At 32.4% G+C, this 26,680-nt stretch overlaps 2 protein-coding genes across 2 annotated transcripts; both read left to right on the top strand.

Moving 5' to 3' along the window:
* The first annotated feature begins 13,587 nt into the window (after nt 1-13,587).
* On the top strand, nt 13,588-18,044 carry LOC100913547 (olfactory receptor 8K1-like). Its single transcript, XM_012552694.1, has 2 exons — nt 13,588-14,549; nt 18,034-18,044. Exons 1-2 carry the CDS (start codon nt 13,616-13,618, stop codon nt 18,042-18,044), a joined length of 945 nt encoding a protein of 314 aa, XP_012408148.1. The 5' UTR covers nt 13,588-13,615.
* A 7,237-nt stretch (nt 18,045-25,281) lies between these two features.
* LOC100913809 (olfactory receptor 5M3) lies at nt 25,282-26,217 on the top strand. Its single transcript, XM_012552704.2, has one exon. It carries the CDS (start codon nt 25,285-25,287, stop codon nt 26,215-26,217), a length of 933 nt encoding a protein of 310 aa, XP_012408158.1. The 5' UTR covers nt 25,282-25,284.
* The last annotated feature ends 463 nt before the right edge of the window (nt 26,218-26,680 follow it).

The raw sequence follows: 26,680 nt of genomic DNA, 5'->3' as shown, positions 1-26,680 counted from the left end.
GTGATTTCAAGGATTTGGAAAAACCCTGCAATAAAATTTCCTTCAAACAACAGTGATTTGGAACTTCTCTGTCAGATTATTTCTTGAACTCAGGTTTCATCTGAAAGAACAGTTCTCTGGTACATCAAATTGCCATTCATACATGTTCTAAAATATTCTACCCTTTCTCCATATCCCATTATGAATTTTTCAAACAATGATTATAAAAAATATGTTTTTAAATTATCCAGGTTATTTTGGCCCATGTCTTATTCATAAAGGATCTCTTAATTTACTTTTAAGTTTATAAAATAGAACAATAATATCATTTCAGTCACAAGATATTATTTAATATAATATAATGTAATTTTATGTAATATGATTTGATATAATAAAAATATCTTAGATTTTAGTGGGAAAATTCCTATTCACCTTGGCCATTTCTATTCTACAGCAGTTCAATTAACTAGGCAAACAATACCCCAAAAAGGCTTCTTTCTTTTTTTCAATATTATCTTCCTTAGATGGAAGAAATGATTGAGTAGATTGAAACCACAGTAAGTAAGGTGAGTGAATTCATACTTATGGGCATATAATAAATCATCCTGAGTGTCATAATACCTTCATTGGGGTCTTTTTTCTCAGATACAGTGTAAAAGAACTTTGGGAAATATTTTATTAATCAGTGTTGATTGCTAGCTCTAAATTCACATGTATTTGTTTTTCTAAAGCATTTATTGACCTTGGTTATTCCACTGTCATTGGCCCAAAAATTTTGATATGTTTCATAGTAGAAAAATATATAATTTCCTACCTTGGATATACATCATATACATAGTTGTGTGTGTTTTTCTTTTGGGGGGGAAGCTTTTTATCAGTGGACTTTTCATCATGTCAGTTATGACATTTTTTTTTTTAATTACTATGTTGGTTTCTAAACTATGTGTAGCTGAAGCTGTACAAAGCAGGTTAAGAGACAGGTTTTTAGAGACCAATTAGCAGTTTAATCAATCACTTTCAGAATGAAGAATACAGCTTTAAAACTGGAAGTTCTACTGGCCCTCTTCCCTGTTGCAGGAAATGTATAGAACTTTTATATACAAATATAAGGGGTAAAGGATGGGAAAGGCAGATTTCAATGCAATCATTTTCAGGACAAGATTTATATTAGGAATTTATGTATGGTTCAACAAGGAAAACTATTAACTTAGTTGATCATATCACAAAGTAAAAAAAAATAATCTGATTATATCAACAAATTCAGGAAAAGCTTTTGACAAAATACAGGATTTGTCCTTAGTAAAAGCATTTGAAAGCATATGTGTCAATAGATTTTTCTTTAAAATGATAAGTACATTTGTAAAAGCATCAATAAGCATTATTTGTAATGGAGATAAGCTAGAAGTCTTCCCCACAAAATTAAAAATGAAACAAAGATGCCTATTATCACCAATATATTATCATTATTGTATTATTAATAGCAATGTATTAATAATTGTATTAATGTAGCAATGTATTAGCTACATGTAAAAGCAATGTATTAATGTACATTAGCTACATGTAAAAGCAATGTATTAATAATAGCAATAAAAGAAGCAAAAGAAATTGAAGGAATCAGAATAGGCAATGAAGTAATAAAACTCTTTTTGCAGATAATATGTTGACATATTTGGAAAATCCTAGAAATTCAACTAAAAAGATAAAATTAATAATGTAATAGGGTATGAAATAAACCCACATAAATAATCAATATTTCTATATATCATTAACAAAATGTTTCAAGAAGAGACAATAAGAAAATTCCCATTTAAAGTAACCATAGACAGCATAAAATACCAGAGAATATACCTGTAACACAAACTCAGAAATTATATAAAAATAATTATAAAATGCTTTTTGTACAAATAAAATCAGTTTTAAATAGGGAAATATTAACTGTTCAAGTATGGACAGAGACAATATAATAAAAATGAAAATTCTAACTAATATATATTTTATTAATGCCAACACAAAGAAATTGTCAAAAAATTATTGTTTTAGAAAAAAATAATTAGAAAATTCATGTGGAAGATTTAAAAATACTAAAGAAATTAATGGAAAAATTAATAAAGAAAGTTTAGCAACACTAGATTTTAAACTACCAGATATTAATCATCAAAACAATCTGGTACTAAGTGAAAAATAGAAAGGTAAAACAGTGAGACAAAATAAACCTACTACTTTCAAAAGTAAATTATATATAACAATTGTAAAGTTTAAATCTTCTCTAAGGCAGAGTAGGTGAGTGAGTGAAGGAGGGACACAGTTCAGAACTTAACCTACATCCAAAATAAATGAAGTGGGAAAAAAAGAATAAAAATATCTATGATGCCATGAACCAATTCTTTCCACTGACTAATGTTTTCAAGCTATCCTCACATAGCATGCCCTTATGTCTTTATTTTTTCTATTTTTATTCTTTAGTTTTCTCCGAAGCTTAATGATATTTTTCCTGAAATGTATTGTACAAAATACAATCTTCTAAATGTGGACAGGTCCGGTCAAAAATGGCAATGTAATAGCTGCTTATACCAGAATACCATCTCAACTAAATACATGTCAGGTTTCTAACTTTCTATGGATATTTGTTGGGATATATGTGTAAACAAGGCCCAGAGGCAAGAACTTCCTAGAAGTTTTAGTGGTAAATTAGGAATCCAATATTTACCTTATAAATATAATTTTTCTTGAATTTTCTCATTTTACTCTTCTAATTTCCACCCCAGTAAGAGGACACATTGTTCTACATTAGACTAGAAAATATAATTCTACATTAATGAGCATTATAGCCTCCACTTTTGTCTTCTACAAGGAGAATGGGCTTGTGGAAGAATAGAGAACAGGTGATCTAAGTAGAAAAATGGAGACAATGACTTAAATAGAATTACATAAAATCATGAAAAGGGAAAGAACTGTGGAACAGACTTATGATTGGTTAAGGAATGTCTTCAAACATGAAGTATTAAAATTATTTTCCTAAGTATTGTGCCCTTTTCAGGGAAGCATTGCACCCAAATTGTGCAACATATGATTTCTCTTGGCCTGAATAGAAAACTGAATTATTTCATTATTAATAGTTTAATTGCCTCAGTATTTGAAACCAGTGGTTTTCATAATGACTTGTTTTGTTCCCCAAACTTATCTTCATTTCTACTGAAATCAAAGTAGCTGACAGCTACTTCCCACAAGAATCCATCCATTTGCAGCTGCCCTCCGCCACACGGGGTAAAAACAATATCAGAGACCCAGTTTTCTGGAATGTATCCTTACAAGTGGCCCTAGGGCAAGGCTTTTTAAAATTTCGTTTTGTTTAAATTTTCTAATGTTTCTATATAAACAGATTATTTTAGAGTAGGGAGAATAATAAATAAACTGCTTTCATTATACTTATTTTAAGAGTGGTCTAATAATATTAGTGGAAAATAATGAGTAAAATCAGTTTATCAGCCAAATAGTTTTAGGCAAGATTTGAAAGAAGTTTTCTAAATATAAGTCCAGCTCTCTATACTTAATCCCCTACACTAATTTGCCTCTCAACTTATGGTTATCCTATGATTCAATGTAACCATAGTAATCATCTATGAGGTGAATGATCAGCTTGTTAAGGAAATATCTGGAAAGAATCTATCAACAATGACTGAAAGATACTTCTGTGATTATCATAGAATATCTTATTTCCCTTTTATTTATAGAGTTGTACAATGGAATCATTCTTTGACTCATAGAGGATAACTTCCTCTCGGCATATAAAATGGAGATTTTAGTCAGTTTTCTTCATGAGCAGTAAACCATCTGCATTGTTAAATTAAAAATAAAAGCAGGAATGGAATCATTATCAGGGATTTTGTGGGACTTCAAAAATGGAAAGTAACATGTGGAAAAAATATGCAGGATATAGTGCCAGGATGCTTTCATTTTGGTGCATTGCTTTTCAGATTTGAGATGATATGCCATGATGTGAAAACTCTACACTTGGAAAAACTATGAATGATACAGTCCCAAAATCTGAGATATATTGGGAATCAGAGGAAGGAGGGATTTTTTTTTTTAAAATGGGTTGGAGGAAGAGAATAAAAATCTCATAGACAAAGAATAATTTCATTGAAAAACATAAATGTCAATATCAGTCAAAGCCTGAGTTATCACACAGAAAAGGAAATGAATCATTTCTGTCCATTGTCTACTACTACCCATAAGATATCATATGCATAAGTAGCACTTATCTGTGGTAAGACAACAATATTAGGGGAAAAAATTCAGTTATAGAATTATACCTGTGTATTTGGAGAATCAAATTGATATTCTAAATTTAAAGTTCAATGGGAAGAGCACATTTTTAGAAATCAATGCCTCCATAATTTCATTAGAAAGGAATAGTAATTTACACCCAAAAATTCATACAGTATTAATAAAATATAGGGTTTCATTAAGATGTGGGTAACAAAGCATATTAATAAGCCTTGATTTACTTTAATCTAAACAAAAGTGTTAGTACAATTCTGAGGCTGAGCTTGTTTAATAGGACCACAGACCTTAGGCTGGTCACCCTATGATATGATCTAGATCTGTGATCTACATCTCACTCCAATGTTGAGTAGATTTTCCCCCAATATTTATTTCTGTGAAGGATAGGATATGAACAGGTAGCTCTATCACCTTGACTGATGGCATTATTACAATAGGATATGAAGAGAAAGGAACACATGTCTGGTCCCACATTCTTCTGGAGAGCCAAAATCATCAAATACATTTATCAGTGGTTAAAAAATATAAATACAAAAAGAGTTCAGCACAAAAGAGTAGCTATGCAAGAATCATAAGAAATTGAACTATTGGCTATTGAGATAGCCAATTCTTTGATAAAGCTGATAAGTTGATACTTGGGCAAGAAATCTAGTGGAAGTCCCACAAAGCATTTTAGCAGATATTAGGTAGAAACTAACATTTTAAAATATATACCATAATAAATGCAAAAGTAATATATATCTTGAATATAAAATGGCAGTGCTATTAAAAAACAGAAAAGAAAGAACAAGTAAATGAATAAACAAAGTTTATTTTTTATTTTTTTAATTAAACATATACATGAATAATTTTTTGTCATTAATCCTTGGAAAATCTTGTGTTCTAATTCCCTCCTCTTCCCCCAACTCCTCCTCCAGATGGAGAGTAATCGAATATATGAACAACATAGTAATATATATATATATATATATATATTAAATTTAATATATGCATATATATTATAAAATAGCATGTTTGCAGAAGAAAAATTAAATCAAAAATGAGAAAGTAAAATGCAAACAAACAACAAAAAAATGAAAATGCTATGTTGTGATCCACAGTCTGTTCCCACAGTCCTGTCTCTGAGTATAAATGGCTCTCTTCATCACAAGATCATTGGAACTGGCCTGAATCACCTCATTATTGACAAGAGCCACTTCCATAAGAATTGATCATATAATCTTCTTGTTGCTGTGTACAATGATCCCCTGGTTTTTCTCATTTCACTTAGCATCAGTTCATATAAATCTCTCCAGGCCTCTCTGAAATCATCCTACTGATTATGTCTTACAAAACAATAATATTTCATAACATTCATGTATATTACTTATTCAGCCATTTTCCAACTGATGGGCACCTATTCAATTTCCACTTTCTTGCCACCATGAAAAGGGCTGCCACAAACATTTTTGCACATGTGGGTCCTTTTTCCTCCTTTAAGGTATCTTTGGAATATGAGCCCAGTAGAAACACAATTGGATCAAAAGGTACCCACAGTTTGATAACTCTTTGGGGATAGTTTGTAATTACTTTCCAGAATGATTGGATCCATTCACAATTCTACCAAAAATGTATTTGTGTTCCAGTTTTCCCACACCCCCTCCAACATTTATAACAATCTTTTCCTGTCATCTAGGCAATCTGAGAGATGTGTAGTTGTATCTAGAGTTGTCTTAATTTGCATTTCTCTGATCAATAGTGATTTAGAGCACCTTTCCATATGACTAGAAATGGTTTTAAGTTCTTTATCTGAAAATTGTTCATATTCTTTGACCATTTATTAATTAGATTTGAGTCCTTTCATTGAATGTAAAAATCTGATTTTTAAATCCAAAGCTCTCACCTCATATCATGCCTCTGACACTGACAAATCATTTGACATCTAGCCAGTCCTTAGAACTATTTTATGGGTTATTTGTTGATTAATATCATTGAATAAATTTTCTAAATTTCCACAATATAAATTTTCTATACTAGTAAAATGAAAGTCCTGTGTTATTACCACTCTCAGCTAAACACATGTGAACATATGCACCCCTACATATACAAACATATATTTATTTATTCTATAAGATAAGGAAACAAATCTAAATCTATTTTGGAATTTTTTTTTAAATAATACAATTTTATACCCTTTGGCATACCTAATGGGTCACATGTTTCTCATCATCATTATAATTCTCCAGGACAAATCCTGCTTCATAATTTCTTACACAATGATATAATAAAAAGAAATTAGTAGATAAAGATATAATCTGAAATTAAGGAGATATAGATTGTTTTGGGAATGACATTAGACACATTAAAACTGTATATACATAGGCAACATATGCACATAGCCTTACATATAAATTAAATTAATAGTTAATATTAAAAACATCAGTTATCAAATGGCATAGCTCATTCCACCCGTGGTAATTTTTGTTTCTGTTTTTGTTTTTGTTTTTGTTTTGTGTGTGTGTGTGTGTATGTGTAGCTCAATAATCATGTTGTCTCAAATGTGTCCATAGGAAGAATAATAGAAGTTAAGAGAATGTTTTTTGGCTTAGAGCTTTTCAGAAACTTGTATAACCAGATGGACCAAAAAGGAAAAAAGAACAAGTATCCAAGGAGTCCTAAAGTATGTATAGTGAACTTGGTTTATTTGGATAGATAACAAGAAGTCACATCTTGTGGAAAGTGAAATCATGTTACAATAATTTATCAATATAATAATATAAATTAGGTGGTGTTGGTTGAGGTGATTACTGTCATAGTGATATAATTTTATTTATTTTTAACAATTCCAGAACCACTAAAAATATTAATATAAATACTTATTGTAGATACTAATCCAGAAATATTCCCTAAGGAAATGAAATGAAATGTTGATTTTTTGAAAGTTCTCCTGTTCTTTAGAGATTGTATCTCATGGGCACCAAGAAAGCCTTAATTTCTCCCTAGTGCATACAATGTCAGGAACTACAGAGGTATAAGATAGCAAGTTTGCTACAGGTGAGACCATAATTCCCCCCTTTGTTTTTATTCACTATAATTTATCTCTAAAAGATGATAATATTCAGCAATCCCCAATTTCAGATTTAGACATCTCCAATACATTCCAGTGACTTCAAGTGAAAACTAATCATTCAGGCAACTGCACCACAAATATGAGAGGTAAGCTTATGAGAGTTTTAATTAATATAACCATTTCTGCCTTATCATTCATTCTATCATTCAAGTGCCCCACTTAGCAAGAGAAAGGATTTAATGATGAGAAATAACAGTGACAGTTAGATGGTATATGGTGCCATTTTTTTTCATGTGAAAATTAAATAGACAGATAAACTTTCTTGTCAAACATGTTGGTTGAGGATCAAGTCAATGATATTCTTTGGAAGTCTTGACTCAAAGTCCAAATATTCTTGTCACCTTATTAAATGTGAAGGCTTATCTATATAGATACTAATGCTGATTTAGTCTATTAGAACTGATCATGGTTGGAGGAAACTATGACTTGGCTAATTAAGGAAGCTAGTTGGCACAGTGGATAAGAATTTCTTCTCACAGCTTAGTACCACCTAAGTTCAAATCTATCCCCAAATGCTAACTGAATGACACTGAGCAAGTCATTTAAACAGTGTCAGCCACAATTTAAATATAAAATTGAAAGAGCATCTATCTCCCAGAATTGTTTGGAAAGACAATGAGTAATATTTGTATAAGGCTTTGTCCAGTGGCTAGTAAGTACTAAATAAGCCCCAGTTAAATATTAGTATCCTTTTTAGTTTTAAATTGAAACCATACACACATTTTCTCGCTCACACACACATACATACACATGCACACATACATTTGGCTTGTGATGTTTTGCATGCCTCAATCCATAGGACTTTACCCAGTTGTACTGTTGAAATTCCAGATATTGGTTTATTAATTGATTTTTTTTTCGTAAAACACGTGATAGTTATAGGAGAGCTAACAGTCATTAAATAGCATCCCAACAATGAATGCTACACATATATAAAATTGAGAATAAAATTTTGCTATGGCATTCCCCTAAGCTGGGCTTGTTGGGTATCAAACTCAGACATTACTCAATGTATGTAAAAAGAACACTAAATTCACCAGAAGAACGTGTCAATGTACTTTTCTTTCTACATTCCCTTAAGTTAGAGACAATTATAAAGAATGACCCATTTTTGCTTCATTTTGGCTACTGACAATTTCAGAGTAGGAATATTTCTGATTTCTACTTTTTATGTAAACTTTATAATGTCTAAATAAGAAATGTCAGCCTCACAAGTTTAATTTTGCTAGTTTTTTTTTTTTTTTTTTTTTTTTAGTGTTTTATAGAAAGTGGGAAATAGAGATAGAGGCATTAAATTCCCAGGTACTAACATGGCTCATAATTCATTTTTCCATTGCATTGAAATGTTGCCTTCTTAAACCAGATGTAAAGATCAAATCTGAATTTCTTTACTCCTTTTTTAAAGTTTATTGCATCTTTTCAGCATGATTTCTTTCTTAGTTTGAGATTAATTGAAGCTATGGGTGTCCATGGCTGATGAGCTTTCATTGCACTGACATACCTGAAAGAGAGCTGTCTCACCTACCTCAGGGGACCAATTTCACTCTTTTGGAAATGTCTAGGTAGCCCAAAAATGAATTTCTTGAAGTCTTCTCCCACTGTCTCACTCCCCTTCAATCATATCTCATCATGAAAAATTATGACTTTAAAAGTCCAAGAAGAGATCTAAAGCATAAATGCTTTTAGGTAACAATTGAAACCCTGATCAAGAGTTGCTGCTATTCACAATCTGGGGTTATTAAGATGACAGGAAATACAGATTTAGTAATTCTAACTGTAAATGTGAATGGGATGAACTCCCCCATAAAGAGGAGGCAGATAGCAGACTGGATCAAAAGTCAGAACCCTACAATATGTTGTTTACAAAAAACACATTTAAAGCAGGGGTATACATATAGAGTAAAGGTAAAAGGCTGGAGCAAAATCTATTATGCTTCAGGTGAAGTCAAAAAAGCAGGGGTAGCCATCCTCATCTCAGATCAAGCAAAAGTAAAAATTGATCTAATTAAAAGAGATAAGGAAGGAAACTACATCCTGCTAAAGGGTAGCATAAACAACGAAGCAATATCAATATTAAACATATATGCACCAAGTGGTATGGCACTCAACTTCCTAAAGGAGAAGTTAAGAGAGTTGCAAGAAGAAATAGACAACAAAACTGTAATAGTAGGAGATCTCAACCTTGCACTCTCAGAATTAGACAAATCAAACCACAAAACAAATAAGAAAGAAATTAAAGAAGTAAATAGAATATTAGAAAAATTAGGTATGTTGGATCTTTGGAGAAAATTGAATGGAGATAGAAGGGAATATACTTTCTTCTCAGCAGTTCATGGAACCTATTCAAAAATTGACCATATATTAGGACATAAAGACCTCAAAATTAAATGCAAGAAAGCAGAAATAGTAAATGCTTTCTTTTCAGATCATGATGCAATAAAAACTACATTCAACAAAAAGTTAGGGGAAATAGACCAAAAGTAATTGGAAACTAAACAATCTCATCTTAAAGAATGATTGGGTGAAGCAGCAAATTATAGATACAATTAATAATTTCACTCAAGATAATGACAATGATGAGACATCATACCAAAATTTGTGGGATGCAGCCAAAGCGGTAATAAGAGGGAATTTTATATCCTTAGAGGCTTACTTGAATAAAACAGAGAAAGAAAAGATTAATGAATTGGGCTTGCAACTAAAAAAACTAAAAAGACCAAATTAAAAACCCCCAATCAAATACTAAATTGGAAATTCTAAAATTAAAAGGAGAAATTAAAAATATTGAAAGTAAAAAAACTATTGAACTAATTAATAAAACTAAGAGTTGGTTCTATGAAAAAGCCAATAAAATAGATAAGCCTTTGGTAAATCTGATTAGAAAAAGGAGGGAGGAAAATGAAATTAGTAGTCTTAAAAATGAAAAGGGAGAACTTTCCACCAATGAAGAGGAAATTAGAGAAATAATAAGGAGTTATTTTGCTCAACTTTATGCCAATAAATTTGATAACCTAAGTGAAATGGATGACTACCTCCAAAAATATAGACTTCCCAGACTAACAGAGGAGGAAGTAAATTGCTTGAATAGTCCCATTTCAGAAAAAGAAATAGAACAGGCAATTAAACAACTCCCTAAGAAAAAATCCCCAGGACCAGATGGATTTACATGTGAATTTTACCAAACATTTAAAGAACAATTGGCCCCAATGCTATATAAATTATTTGATAAAATAGGGAATGAAGGAGTCCTACCAAATTCCTTCTATGACACAGACATGGTACTGATACCTAAACCAGGTAGGCTGAAAACAGAGAAAGAAAATTATAGACCAATCTCCCTAATGAATATTGATGCTAAAATCTTAAATAAGATATTAGCAAAAAGACTACAGAAAATCATCTCCAAGATAATACACTATGATCAAGTAGGATTTATACCAGGAATGCAGGGCTGGTTCAATATTAGGAAAACTATCAATATAATTGGCCATGTTAATAACCAAATTAACAAAAACCATATGATCATCTCAATAGATGCAGAAAAAGCATTTGATAAAATCCAACATCCATTCCTATTAAAAACACTTGAGAGTATAGGAATAAATGGACTTTTCCTTAAAATAATCAGCAGCATCTATTTAAAACCATCAGTAAGCATCATATGTAATGGAGACAAACTGCAACCATTCCCAATAAGATCTGGAGTGAAACAAGGTTGCCCACTATCACCGTTACTATTTAATATTGTATTAGAAACGCTAGCTATAGCAATAAGAGCTGAGAAAGAGATTAAAGGAATAAGAATAGGCAATGAGGAAGCCAAATTATCACTCTTTGCCGATGACATGATGGTATACTTAGAGAACCCCAGAGATTCTGCTAAAAAGTTATTAGAAATAATCCACAACTTTAGCAAAGTTGCTGGTTATAAAATAAACCCACATAAGTCATCAGCATTCTTATATATCACTAACAAAATCCAACAGTCAGAGTTACAAAGAGAAATTCCATTTAAAGTAACTACTGATAATATAAAATATTTAGGAATCTATCTGCCAAGGGAAAATCAGAAACTTTATGAGCAAAATTACAGACCACTTTTCACACAAATTAAGTCTGATCTAACCAATTGGAAAAATATTAAATGCTCTTGGATAGGGCGAGCAAATATAATAAAGATGACAATATTACCTAAACTAATCTATTTATTTAGCGCTATACCAATCAGACTCCCAAAAAACTATTTTAATGACCTAGAAAAAATAACAACAAAGTTCATATGGAAAAACAAAAGGTCAAGAATTTCAAGGGAATTAATGAAAAAAAAACCAAATGATGGTGGCTTAGCTGTACCAGATCTAAAATTATATTATAGAGCAGCAGTTACCAAAACTATTTGGTATTGGCTAAGGAATAGATTAGTTGATCAGTGGAATAGATTAGGTTCAAGGGATAAAACAGTCAACAAATATAGCAACCTAGTCTTTGACAAACCCAAAGATCCCAGCTTTTGGGATAAGAACTTACTGTTTGATAAAAATTGCTGGGAAAATTGGAAACTAATATGGCAGAAACTAGGCATTGATCCATACTTAACGCCGTACACCAAGATAAGGTCAAAATGGGTTCATGACCTAGGCATAAAGAATGAAATTATTAATAAATTAGAGGAACACAGGATAGTTTACCTCTCAGACCTGTGGAAGGGGAAGGTCTTTATGACCAAAGCAGAACTAGAGATCATTACTGATCACAAAATAGAAAATTTCGATTATACCAAACTGAAAAGTTTTTGTACAAACAAAACTAATGCAGACAAGATTAGAAGGGAAGCAATAAACTGGGAAAATATTTTTACAGTCAAAGGTTCTGATAAAGGCCTCATTTCCAAAATATATAGAGAATTAACTCTAATTTATAAAAAATCAAGCCATTCTCCAATTGAAAAATGGTCAAAGGATATGAACAGACAATTCTCAGATGAAGAAATTGAAACTATTTTTAGTCATATGAAAAGATGCTCCAAGTCATTATTAATCAGAGAAATGCAAATTAAGACAACTCTAAGATACCACTACACACCTGTCAGATTGGCTAAGATGACAGGAAAAAATAATGATGATTGTTGGAGGGGATGCGGGAAAACTGGGACATTGATGCATTGTTGGTGGAGTTGTGAACGAATCCAACCATTTTGGAGAGTAGTTTGGAACTATGCTCAAAAAGTTATCAAACTGTGCATACCCTTTGATCCAGCAGTATTACTACTGGGGTTATATCCCAAAGAGATTAAAAAGAAGGGAAAGGGACCTGTATGTGCACGAATGTTTGTGGCAGCCCTTTTTGTAGTGGCTAGAAACTGGAAACTGAATGGATGTCCATCAGTTGGAGAATGGCTGAATAAATTGTGGTATATGAAAATTATGGAATATTACTGTTCTGTAAGAAATGACCAACAGGATAATTTCAGAAAGGCCTGGAGAGACTTACACGAACTGATGCTGAGTGAAATGAGCAGGACCAGGAGATCATTATATACTTCAACAACAATACTATATGATGACCAGTTCTGATGGACCAGGCCATCCTCAGCAACGAGATCAACCAAATCATTTCTAATGGAGCAGTAATGAACTGAACTAGCTATGCCCAGAAAAGAACTCTGGGAGATGACTAAAAACCATTACATTGAATTCCCAATCCCTATATTTATGCACACCTGCATTTTTGATTTCCTTCACAAGCTAATTGTACAATATTTCAGAGTCTGATTCTTTTTGTACAGCAAAATAACGTTTTGGTCAGGTATACTTATTGTGTATCTAATTTATATCTTAATATATTTAACATCTACTGGTCATCCTGCCATCTAGGGAAGGGGGTGGGGGGGGGTAAGAGGTGAAAAATTGGAACAAGAGGTTTGGCAATTGTTAATGCTGTAATGTTACCCATGTATATATCCTGTAAATAAAAGGCTATTAAATAAAAAAAAAAAAAAGAGTTGTTGCTATTAACATTTGGTGATTCTGACATGTCCTTCATTTTCTGCTATAATAGAATTGGCAGACTATTAGTAGCTAGCTTATACAAATATTTTAAGAATTGGAGAATGTGTTTTCCATGTACTAAGTCATAATACTACTTTCATCATCACACCCTTTTTATCTAGAGGTATATAAATTCCATAATTGTCATTTTGCAATACTCAACTTCTTTATTTTCTTTCCAGATTAGGTTGTTTTGATGGAATTCATGGACAGACAGAATGGAACTTTAGCCACCTCAGTGACTGAATTTATTCTCATGGGAGTTACAAACAGACCAGAGCTAAAGGTCCCACTTTTTGGTGTGTTCCTCCTCATCTACATGGTCACAGTGGTAGGGAATCTGGGCATGATCATCCTAACAAAGATTGATTCTCATCTACAAATCCCCATGTACTTTTTCCTCAGGCATCTAGCATTTACTGATCTTGGTTATTCCACTGTCATTGGTCCCAAAATGCTTGTCAATTTTGTAGCAGAGAAAAATATCATTTCCTACAATTGGTGTGCAACCCAACTAGCTTCCTTTGAGATTTTCATTATTAGTGAACTTTTCATTTTGTCATCTATGGCTTATGATCGCTATGTGGCTATTTGTAAACCCCTCCTCTACACAGTCATCATGTCAGACAGGGTATGTTTGGTTCTAGTGGCCGTCCCTTATCTGTATAGCATTTTTATATCATTGTTGGTCACAATTGAAATTTTTATTTTGTCCTTTTGCAGATCCAATGTCATCAGACATTTCTATTGTGATAGTCTTCCCTTGTTGTCTATTGTATGCTCTGACACACATGAAATAGAATTCATCATTCTAATCTTTTCTGCTTTAAATTTGCTTTCTTCCCTCCTAGTTGTCCTTGTTTCCTATATGTTCATTCTTGTGGCTATCATCAAAATGAACTCTGCTGAGGGCAGATACAAAGCCTTCTCTACCTGTGGCTCTCATCTCACTGTAGTGATCGTGTTCTATGGAACCCTTCTCTTCATGTACTTGCAGCCCAACTCTAACCATTCCTTTGAAACAGACAAGATGGCCTCTGTGTTTTATACCTTGGTCATCCCCATGCTCAACCCATTGATCTACAGTTTGACGAACAAAGAAGTAAAAGGTGCCCTAAAAAGAGCCTTAGCAAATCAATGCAAACTTCATATTTAAAATACAATTACCAATGGTTCCAATATAATTGGAGATATAGAATTCTTTCACCTCTATCTTTTTTTAAATTCTCTTTTCTTTAGGGAAAAATCCTTTCCCTCTCTCATTCTTGGTTTAAGAAAATGCACTATTCCTTGTTATCAGTTAGCAGTGTTTCTACTGGTGAGTTTAGGCAAGTTTTGGCAAGTTATAGGGAAACAGAGTTGAGCTAGAAACTGAAAAGTTGGCTTTAACAGGTTTTAGGAAAAGTTTTCTTTACTAAGTAGCTGCAAAATTCCCTGGTTAATACTGTTTCTGTTTACTTTTATTTTTATTTTCATCATTGAGCCTCATACCCACAGAATAATCCTAGACTTTAAAGCTGCAGGCTTTACAGCCTACAATCAATCTTTGCTTAGATCAGCAAAAGATCAGCATCTTACAATTGGGGGGAAAAGTGCACTGACTATGCTATAAGGATGTTTATTTATTATATGTGACCATGTCTTCTCTTGACCTTATACTGGAATATTGCTCTTTATTTTGTGAATGATCATTTTTGTAATTTTAATGAACAGTAGCAAAATCATTTCCCACTTCTTCAAAGGGTCACATATGGAGTTTTCTATTTAAAAATTGCATCCCTTCTAAGACCACTATGGGATCCTTGAGTAAAAAAACTTCATTGTTTCTGTTGCGTTTTATAGAATAGCTAATCCTTTACATGAAACAAGTGCATAATAAATAGTAATTAAATTAGAATCATGTGCTCTGAATCAATAGAATATTAATTCATACTTATCTTCCAATATTTGGTTTTATTCTTGTCAATTTAGCTTCAGGGATTGATATTTTTTTCTTCTTTCAAGACTATTTGTAGAGATAGCAAATGTATTTCTACTTTTAAAAAGGTAAGGCTTTAAAAAGAGCAAGATGACTTTTGTCTACTTCGTATTCTGTTGGGATGGATGTGGGAGGTTCTTTCTTCAAGTAGAAACATCTCTCTGAACAGCCTCACAAATTGTCAAACTATGTACTTTCCATAAGTTTTTTTGTTTGTTTGTTTCCATCACATATATATACTAAATTTGATATTTCTGCTTAAGGTTATTTATCAGAAATCCAGCTTTTTTCCCCAGATGCAGGAATGGCATGCCCTACTTTATCTTACATGCTAATTAATCCCTTTGTATCACATTTGTTAGGATGAAAGAACTCTGTTTGGATTGACTCTAGTTTTTGTTAAGATATAACATTCTTATTTGGGATGAAATATTTTGTAGTTTTTCCTAACCTTAAATTTGCCTCTTTTCAATTTCTATTTATTTCTCCTCAAGACATGAATTCAAAGCCCATTGTCTACATTGTTTTGCTAATCAATAAGCTTCCTCAAGTGTGGTAAAGTGAATGGTAAGGAAAAGGAATACACATTTATATAGTACCCACTCTGTGCTAAGCACTGTGCTAAAAACTTTACAAGTTTTTTTACGTCTTTTTTTTTACAAGTCTCACTTGATCCTTGCAATAATCTTATAAAGTAGGTCTTTTTATTAGTGCATTTACAATTGATTAAAAGAAGCTCAGGGAAATGAAATATCATGTCCAGAGTCACACAGCTAATTAATTATCATAGGCTAGATTTGAACTTAGATCAGTGGTTCTCAAACTTTTGTTTTCAGTATCTTTATCCTATTAAAATTATTGAGGATCTCTCCAAAGTGTTTTTGTTTATCTGGATTATATTTATAGACATTTACCATATTGGAAATAAAAACTATTTTTGAATTTGTAGACCCTTTAAAAGGGTTTCAGAGATCCCCAGGATTCTCTAGACCATACTTTGAGAACCACTGACTTAGAGCTTTTGTATTCTTAGACCAATATTTTAACTACTACAACACCAGCTGCTTATAAATGGAAGATATTTCAATAGTTTTTGAATGACCACATAAGCGATATCAGGAAACAGAGTACTTTTTGGTCAAAATCTTGGTGAGTCAGTACCCTTGTATCTTGATTTTCTTGTGGGGTGCATTGGAGTAATTTAATAGTCAGTGTTAGTCTTTCCTTTAATACATTCCTCATCAATTTTATCACTATGACTTAGTTTATCTTTAATGTCTGGCTCTGGGTGAGAAAAGGCTCTTTGGGCTATTGCTTGACTCATACTATTGCTTAGATCTGCAATTTGCTGTATTTCACTTCATAGCTGTAATTCTCCTCTGTAGTCATGTATTTAATCTTTTAATTAGATGTTTAATTTAAAGCCATAGAAACCACACTAACCAAGAAGCTTATCATCATATATTGAAATCATGAAAGAATGCTAAAATACTCTTCATGTATTCAATATGATATTGATCAATCATTTTCTTAAAGTAGGTACTCACCAATGAAGATTATAGCCCCTCTACAATTATGAATTGGTCATAATCTTTGAGAGACTCTAGTTATCTTTAAAACTCTCTGATACATTGTAGAAAGACTTCAAAAGAGGTTTAATGATCATACTGGGAACCAAAAAAATCTTTGTGGAGTATAAAGGAATTCGATTCTGAACAGGCTTATGCAAATGTAACAAGAAAGAAGATTTTCCCCTCAATGGTTTAGGAATAATCTGTTTTCCTAAGCATTTTGTTTATTACTTGTATAACAAGAACTTAACATGAGCCTAGATCACTAAAGATGAAGGCAATCTTGTGGGAAGTGTTAAGGACCTGTCTCTGACAGAAGACTTTCTGGGTTCTCTTACCACATGGATGGTGATAGCCTCTTTCTATTAATAGTATAGAAGGAACTGGATGAGCCTTTAAAAATAACTTACTAAAACAGTTCTGGCATTCAGAGACAAAGATTTATTTACCCATAATAGTGGCAGCTTTTACCAAGCTGGGAGAAGGAAGAACCCCTTTCCTTTTGTTTTTAGTCTGTGGACCCTTTATGATTTCTCAGACATGTCAATGGGATCTTTAATCAAGGTAGAAATAAGAGATCCCTCATCCAATTAAGAGATCCCTCATCCAACCATGAGTATCATGCAGTAAGGGATAAAGGTAACTTACTGAGCCTTCAGGTAGTGGAAACTAGAGCATTTCCTGTGACACTTGCAAAGTATAACTTCAAATGCAAACAAAAAAATTTCTTTGATGCAGATTAGAAAATACTTTTATCAATAACTTATAAATGCTTGTTGGATCACATTGAACTAGATTGGACTGAAAAATGCTCACAAGAACAACTAGAACTTTCAGTTCTATAGAAAACTAGTATACCCAATAGATCTTTATTCAATGGAAATGAACACAGTTAACAATCCCAATAAAATCTCTGTGTAGATTATCTTGCTGCATTATAAGGACATTTTAGATTAAACACCAGATGTTCCTTCTATTCATTACATGGATTTATTCCACGTTAAGAACATATACCTGGGGATTTTGAGGTTCACCTTGATAGTTGAGGGTATCTTCCCTACTGGAATAAGGGATAAGAAAATATTCAAATCTTGATGATTCTCAGAGAGTAGGCAAACTTTTACCCTCTAATTATGTCTCTATTCAGTTTCATTTCTAACTCTGATGTGTGTATGTGTGTTATTCCCCATTTACTCAGCCAAAATCAGCTCTTAATTTCATGTCTCAGATAACATTTGCCTCAACCCTTAATGTACTATGACTAATTGAACACTATTCACCTTGAGAAAATGATCCTACTTCACACATAAACAGATCCAACCCATTTACCTGGATAAAATATTTGTTAGATAAAATAAAGAATAACACTAATTAGTATTTTTGTATAATATTTGGCAGCTGACAAAAATAAATTATCTTATCTGATCCTCATAGAAACTATGTAAAAGAGATAATATTATCGTCTTTTTTTTTGGGTCACATAGCTAGGAAGTTTGAAATCAGATCCTCCTGCTTCAAGACTGGTGTTCTATTCACTGTCCATAATTTTAAAATGGAAAAACTGAAGCTGAAAAAAAGTTGTGTTTTTCTCAGATTCTAACATTTTAATTGTCTTGAGCCAAGATTTAAAATCAAGTATTTGATATGCAAAGGCCATAAGTACATCATTCACTACCATCTTGATGGTCCCTAAAATAAAAATAAATTAGAAGGTAAAAAAAAATATACTGTATTGTTTAAGCTCACAACTTCTCCCAGATGCAGAGAAGGCAATAGATCAATCTGTTTAATATAAATTGTGGATTTAATAAATAATACAGAGTCCTGTACCTCTAGAAAAAAGAAGTAATACACTTAACACCGTACACCAAGATAAGGTCAAAATGGGTTCATGACCTAGGCATAAAGAATGATATTATAAATAAATTAGAGGAACACAGGATAGTTTACCTCTCAGACCTGTGGAAGAAGAAGGAATTTATGACCAAAAAAAGAACTAGAGATCATTACTGATCACAAAATAGAAAATTTTGATTATACCAAACTGAAAAGTTTTTGTACAAACAAAACTAATGCAGACAAGATTAGAAGGGAAGCAATAAACTGGGAAAATATTTTTACAGTCAAAGGTTCTGATAAAGGCCTCATTTCCAAAATATATAGAGAACTGACTCTAATTTATAAGAAATCAAGCCATTCTCCAATTGATAAATGTTCAAAGGATATGAACAAACAATTCAGACAGAGAAATTGAAACTATTTCTAGTCATATGAAAAGATGCCCCAAGTCATTATTAATCAGAGAAATTAAAATTAAGACAACTCTGAGATACCACTATACTCCTGTCAGAGTGGCTAGAATGACAGAGAAAGATAATGTGCAATGTTGGAGGGGATGTGGGAAAACAGGGACACTAATACATTGTTGGTGGAATTGTGAATACATCCAACCATTCTGGAGGGCAATTTGAAACTGTGCTCAAAAAGTTATCAAACTGTGTATACCCTTTGATCCAGCAGTGTTACTACTGGGCTTATATCCCAAAGAGATCATAAAGAAGGGAAAGGAATCTATATGTGCGTGAATGTTTGTGGCAGTCCTCTTTGTAGTGGCCATAAACTGGACCATTTCACAACTCCATCAACAATGCAATAGTGTTTTCCTATGTCCCCTCCAACATAATATCATTATTTTTTCCTGTCCTCTTAGCCAAATTGAGAGGTGTGAGGTGGTACCTCAGAGTTGCTTTAATTTGTGTTTCTCTAATCAAGAGTGACTTAGAGCATTTTTTTCATATGACTATAGATGGCTTTAATTTTGTCATCTGAAAATTGTACGTTCATATTCTTTTACCATTTATCAAATGGGGAATGAATGATATTATCAAATTTGACACAGTTCTTTATATATTTTGTAAATGAGATCTTTATCAGAAACACTGGCTGTAAATTTTTTCCAGCTTCCCTTTTAAACTTATTTCTTTTGGCTTTGTTTGTGAAAACCTTTTTAACTTAATGTAATCAAAATTGTCAGTTTTACCTTTTATAATGTTCTCTAGTTCTTCTTTGGTAATAAATTCTTAACTTCTCCAAAGATTTAATAGCTAAATTACCCCCTTACTCTCAAAAATTGTTTATAGCCTTGTCTTTTTTGCCCAAATCATATACCCATTTTGCCTTTATTTTCGTATGGGGTATGAGAAGTATGACATACTGTTTTCTAGTTTTCCTGGCAAGGTTTATCAAAAAGTGAATTCTTATTCCTGAAATTTGAGTTTGGGATTTTATCAAATACTAGATTCTTATAGATTTTGATTATTGTGGGGTCTTTATCTCATCTATTTCATGGATCCACACTCTATTACTTTGTCAATACCAAATGGTTTTAATGACTACTGCTTTATAATATAGTTTTAGTTTTGGTACTGCTAAGATGCTATCTTTTGTATTTTTTTCCACCAATACCTTGATATTCTTAGTGTGATTGGTATGGCACTGAACAAATAGGCTGATTTAGGTAGAATTCTCATTTTTATTGGTAATAAGCCTTAAAACTACAATCTCATGTAAAAAAAAAATACTGCAAGCTGCCAGACAAAAACAATTCAAATATCAAAGAACAACAGTCAAGATGACCAGGAGCTGGTATTTCTACCTGTCAAGGCAAACCCAAGAACTATATATAAACAATTACAAAACATATCTCACACAAATACTCAGACTTAATAGGAAAAATATCATTTGCTCATGTGTAGACCAAGCTAACAGAATAAAAATGAGAATTCTGCCTAAATCAGCCTATTCAGTGCATGAACACAAGAGTTTCAGTCTTTTACAGATACTGGCCTCTAAGACCTAGGTGTACATAATAAATAATGTGGTTTCCCAAGAATGAAGTGTTACCCAGTCATGAAGTGGTGAAAAATAGTCAACCCCTATTTTTCAGATTTCCCCTGATAATGTTTTATATACACTTCAGGCCTTTTTCACAAGTTGGAAATCTCGTTTAAAAAAAAAAAAACTCATTTCCTATTTGTAATCCAATATCACTTGTCCCAGTTCTGGCTCCTGACTTTTTCTGACACAAAAATTCATGTCCAAGGTATTTTGGGATACAATCTACTTCCATGGCATTATTGACTTGGAACAAAGTTTATGAACAGAAGCTTAAAGAAGGTCTTTTAAAGTGTAATTTGCCTACCTATCTTTGGTCAAACAAGAGTCTCAGACATTCCATAAACTTTTCAAGCCTTTGCATATGGATCCTATGTTTTAAGGTTCCATTCAGTCCCAAGGGCCTAGCCAATTCTGACATTCTTTTTATAATTCTCTGAGGTAAACTGAAAGTATTTTTCCTTAAATAAAATAACTTCTACTCAGTGTATACTCTCAGGACACACATATATTAACAACATTTTGAACTAGAAAGAACAATTTAAATTTTTTAAAATCTCATTTAAAAACAAACCAAACAACTATGACTTGAGTGATAATTATTTCCCCCAGGATGACTCCACAAGAGATATCTTAATTGCATTTCCTATGTATCTGGGGGGAATACTTCAGGGAGAAGTATTTAACAATTTCTTCCTCATTCTTCATTTATAAATACTTTCAAATCCCTTATTTATGACTTATCAATCACTTGCATGAAGCAATTGAAAATATCATTCTTCACCCACAGGTAAGTTTGAAAATTTTGACTTAGAAATCTAATATCAGACTTGTATGTCTTCCTTCTTTTCTCTACATGGAAACTGATTCATTCAAAAATTATTTATTTAGTTCTTTGTTAACTTCATAGATTTAGCATTCTTAATCTGGAAGATATTTTAGATATTACTAAATTCTACCTTTCCTTGTGCTATTGAAAAAGTGAAGGCAAAGAATAATAAGCTAAAGAGAAAAGAGTCCTGATATGTATAAAAGAACATAGGTTTTTGCCCTAGTTCTAGAAAAAGAGAAAAACTCACTATATTTTCTCTTATCACTTGTTCCTCACTAAAGATTTTTCTTCACACTCTATTTCTTTCTCTTGTGGATGTCTTACAGTGAGCTAGATAGCTAGATTGCCAGTTACCTGTTTTGGGCCGTCTGTATGAAGACTTATGAATTTGTTTCCTTATCTTTTTGCTATGGCTTACTGGACCATTATTTTTTCACTCCCATCTTTTTTAAACCAAAATTCTGTCCCTATAGTGGATTACCATGACAGTTACATCCTCTGGATTCCTTGTATCTGAAGGCAGCAGACACTTCTTTACTAAAACACTGGACAACATATATTGAGATTGAAAAGAGGCATATTTAGAAAATCAAGGAAATTCTTCCTAACATTTGTTCTCTCCCAAGTGAAATGGGCTGCTACAGGAGCTAGTAGCTTTGATCTCCTTGAATGTCTTCACAATGAAACTAGAAAATCACTTCTTGGATATGTTGTATTGGCTATTGCTTGTAGGTATGATTTTCACTAGATAGACTGTGAAGTTCTTTCAAATCCTAAAATACCAACATTTTTCTGGTGGTTGTGTATGTGTATATATGTGTGTATATGTTTAACCTGGAGGAATAAAACTTTAGTCATTTTTGAATCCATAACTTAATATTTCTATATGTATATGAATATGTATATATATGCATATATATGTATTTTTTGTATGTGCACATATCTGTGAGTGCTTATACATATAGAAATATAGACAGACATAGGGAGACTGAATTAGGTAAAATTGGTTTTATGTGTGTTTTTATATCTATTTATGAATAACTGAATTATTCTAGCTCTACTCACATGAATTTTGTATGTAGGAATATGCATACATTTGTCTAAGTGTGTGTGTATATGCAGGTATATTAAATTATGTGGACTTTGAAACAATAAAAGCATATTGTGTATATATGTATCTGTGTATGTGGACATACAAATACGTCCAGCCAAACCCATATCTTTAGGAATCCCCTCAACCAAAAAGTTATATTTTACCCTCTGATTGAAGACATACAAAGAAACTGAAAAATAAGAGCCAAATGCTTCTTGAGGCAAGTCATCCCTCTTTTTGTTGCTGTAACTAATTTTTCTGTAATGTCCAATTCTGTGTGACCTCATTTGAAGTTTTCTGTGCAAACCTACTGGAGTGGTTTACTGTAGAGGACTAGAACTCTGAAAAGGTGTACTTGAATTTAAGACAGCAGAGTGCTTAATGCTAAATACCTATTCAATATGAGATAATGATTCTATAAACATATACTTAGATGATATGGTGATGTGATGGCTCTTGCTGAATGTGTTGTGGTGAAGTAATGGGAGGGAAGGACTGGAGGGCTGAAGGAAAAGGTAAGTTTCTCTGTCACAGCACTCTCAGGAGGGAAAACTTCAGGCTTCAGACTCCAGAGTCTGGGTTCCATCTTTGACAAGTCACATGGCAGCCTGCCTGCCTCCTTTACTTCTCCCCCTAAACACTAAGGACTTTGACTGATCCTGAAGCCCTTCAGAGAGCTAGCCCGTATATTATAGTTTACCATTTTCTTCTCCATTAGAGAAAAGCATACTGAAGTTAATGGTTTGCTCAGTCACATAGCTAGTAAATGTCTGAGGCTTGATTACAACTTCCCACTATATACTCTCCTACCTTGTGCTTTGAGGGAAATTAATTCCTCTGTATTCAAAGCTATAAGATCTCCTTTGAAGAAGAAAGAGACAGATTCTTGCTCAGTTTTGGTTTCCTATAAAACAATAGCTCATAAATCAAGAGATTTGCACTCAGTACAAATATCCCATTCAAGGATATTTGAAGGAGAAAGAAGAAAATACTCTATTGTATCCTTGTCCTTCATCCTGCTTTCATATGAAATATGAAGAGAATAAGGCAGAAAGCAGCCAGTTAAAGGGTTAATTTTATAGCTTTCACATAAAATTGCTTTAAAATGATCTTCATCAGATAGAGAGTACATGTATATATATATATGTATATATACATGGCCTACATGTATGTATATATATGTATGTATGTATATATATATGTATATATACATACAAATTATGTATATATATATATATATATATATATGTATGTATGTATATATACATAGAGTGGACAAAAGAAAACCACCTCACTTAATTTCTTTAGTAGAAAAACAAAAACAAAAACAAAAAAAAAAGGAGGACCAAGCCCAAATTATATATACATACATCCTATACATATACATATAGAGATATAGATAGTTATAAATACTTTTATATGTGTGCATATGTAAATATATATGCATATAGAAATGTGTGTATCATTTTGAATATATCAATCAAATTTCTTTTGATTTTTCTTTTTACTTCATTTTGCCTAGTAATTAAGTGTACTATTTTTTTTTAAATCTCTATTTACATCAAAATATTTATCCATTAATCTAACTATAGTTCATTCATTGATTCTTCTATAGAAGGGCTGACCTGGGGTTGCATAAAATATGAACATTTAATGATAAATTGCTATATAAAAGGGGAAAAAAACATCACTAGGAAAGCAAGGGCAGTCAGCCTGTAATGCATGACAGTGTGTAAATGTCATAGGCTAATAGAATGTATATGAACCTAAGACTTTTTCCTAATACTAGTTAAGGAGGCTATTCTTTCCCCCCTTTATTGACTTTATGATCCATCCTCCAAAAGCATTGGATCTGCCACATCCAAAAAGTCAGTATAATAACCTGTACTGTGTGTCCTGTTTCATATTCTGTTAATCCGTATCATTCAGCTCAGTGCTATGTTAAGGATAAAATGGGATAAGAAGACACCTTTTAGAAACTAAAGGAAGTTCACATTCCTTTTGGGAGATAAAAAACAAACAGAAGGAACAACAACTTTTAACTGGATATGGAATTCTCAAAATTGAATATATCTTCTAAAAGTTGGTATTCTGGAATAAACGATTTTCATGGATTGCCTTAATTACTGTCCTAAATGTTTACTTGGAAAATAAAGGCATATGTTTTGAACTCAATTTAAATCTCTGTACTCCTGAAGGTGTTTGTTTTTTGTTTTTGTGTTTGTAAATCCCCAGACATTATTTTCTTTCACTTTACAGGGTTTATTCCATCTTGGAAAAAAATGGAAAAATATTGTGATTCAGTAATATTGTTGAAAATAATTGGGATCAAAACATTTATAAATATTACATATATATGCAAGTGAAGCTGAGACAATGTATAGAAAAAATGTAATAAAAATTTAAAAAATGAAATAATTATTGGTATCTATCACCTTTCTTTATCTCATTAGGAAACATAGAGCAATAGATCTGCATCAAGACCAGATTGAAGAAAATGCTCAATTTCACTGATGTGACAGAATTTATTCTTCTTGGACTGACAAATCACCAGGAATTACAAGTTATTTTCTTTGTTATCTTTCTAATAGTTTATATTATCACCATTGTGGGAAATGTGAGCATGATTATCCTAATCAAGGTCAGTCCCCAACTCAGCAGCCCCATGTACTTCTTCCTCAGCCACCTGTCTTTTGTGGATGTATGGTTCTCTACCAATGTCACACCCAAAATGCTAGAAAATTTGATATCAGAGAATAAAACGATTTCCTATGCCAGCTGTTTAGTTCAATGCTTTTTCTTCATTGCCCTTGTCCATGTAGAAATCTTTATCCTGGCTGTGATGGCCTTTGATCGTTATATGGCAATTGGTAACCCTTTACTATATGGCAGTAAAATGTCAAGAACCGTCTGTATTCAATTAATCTCTTTCCCATATATATATGGGTTCCTCACTAGTTTGGCAGCAACACTATGGACTTATGGTTTATATTTCTGTGGAAATATTGAAATCAACCATTTCTATTGTGCAGATCCTCCACTTATAAAAATGGCCTGTGGTGGGACATATGTTAAGGAGTATACAATGATCATTCTTGCTGGTATTAACTTCACATATTCCTTGTCTGTCATAATTATTTCTTATCTCTTTATTCTCATTGCTATCCTTCGAATGCGTTCTGCAGAAGGAAGGAGGAAAGCCTTCTCCACTTGTGGATCCCACTTGACAGCTGTTGTTATATTTTATGGGACTCTCATTTTCATGTATCTCAGGCGTCCCACTGAGGAGTCAGTGGAGCAGGGAAAAATGGTGGCTGTGTTTTATACCACTGTAATCCCCATGCTAAATCCCATGATCTACAGCCTGAGAAACAAAGATGTGAAAGAGGCCATGAACAAAGTCATCAGCAGAACATGTTTAACCAAATAAAAATTTTCCTTATAATTTCTGTGAACATTTGATCTTGAATGGGTGATCTGTAGGTGTGGGAATGAATAACCATGAGTCACTAAATTTTTCTATTATCATTTTGAGGGGTAAGGGACAAAATAATGAATGCAACGAGGTCTATTCCAAAGACTGCATCTATAATAACTATCAACAATCTCTTCTTTAACTGTAACAATTGAAGCCCATTAAGGTTGTAAAGTTAAAAATTCTTACATATATATCAATGGTAAAGCATTGACATTTTCTTGTATAGTCAACAAGCATATATTAAGCACCTGCTCTGTGTCAGGAACTGCACTAAACATTTGTGGGTACATAGAAAGGTAAAAAAGGAAAAAAAAAGTCCACACATCTCAGAATGGCTAAAATGACATGTAAATATAATAACAATGTTGTAGGATATGTGGGAAAACTGTGACACCAATACATTGTGGGTTGAGTT

The sequence above is a fragment of the Sarcophilus harrisii genome, chromosome 6 (genome assembly GCF_902635505.1).
Source record: "Sarcophilus harrisii chromosome 6, mSarHar1.11, whole genome shotgun sequence".
NCBI lineage: Eukaryota > Metazoa > Chordata > Mammalia > Dasyuromorphia > Dasyuridae > Sarcophilus > Sarcophilus harrisii.
The sequence above is the reverse complement of the archived record's forward strand: the minus strand, read 5'-3'. Positions and strand labels throughout refer to the sequence as shown.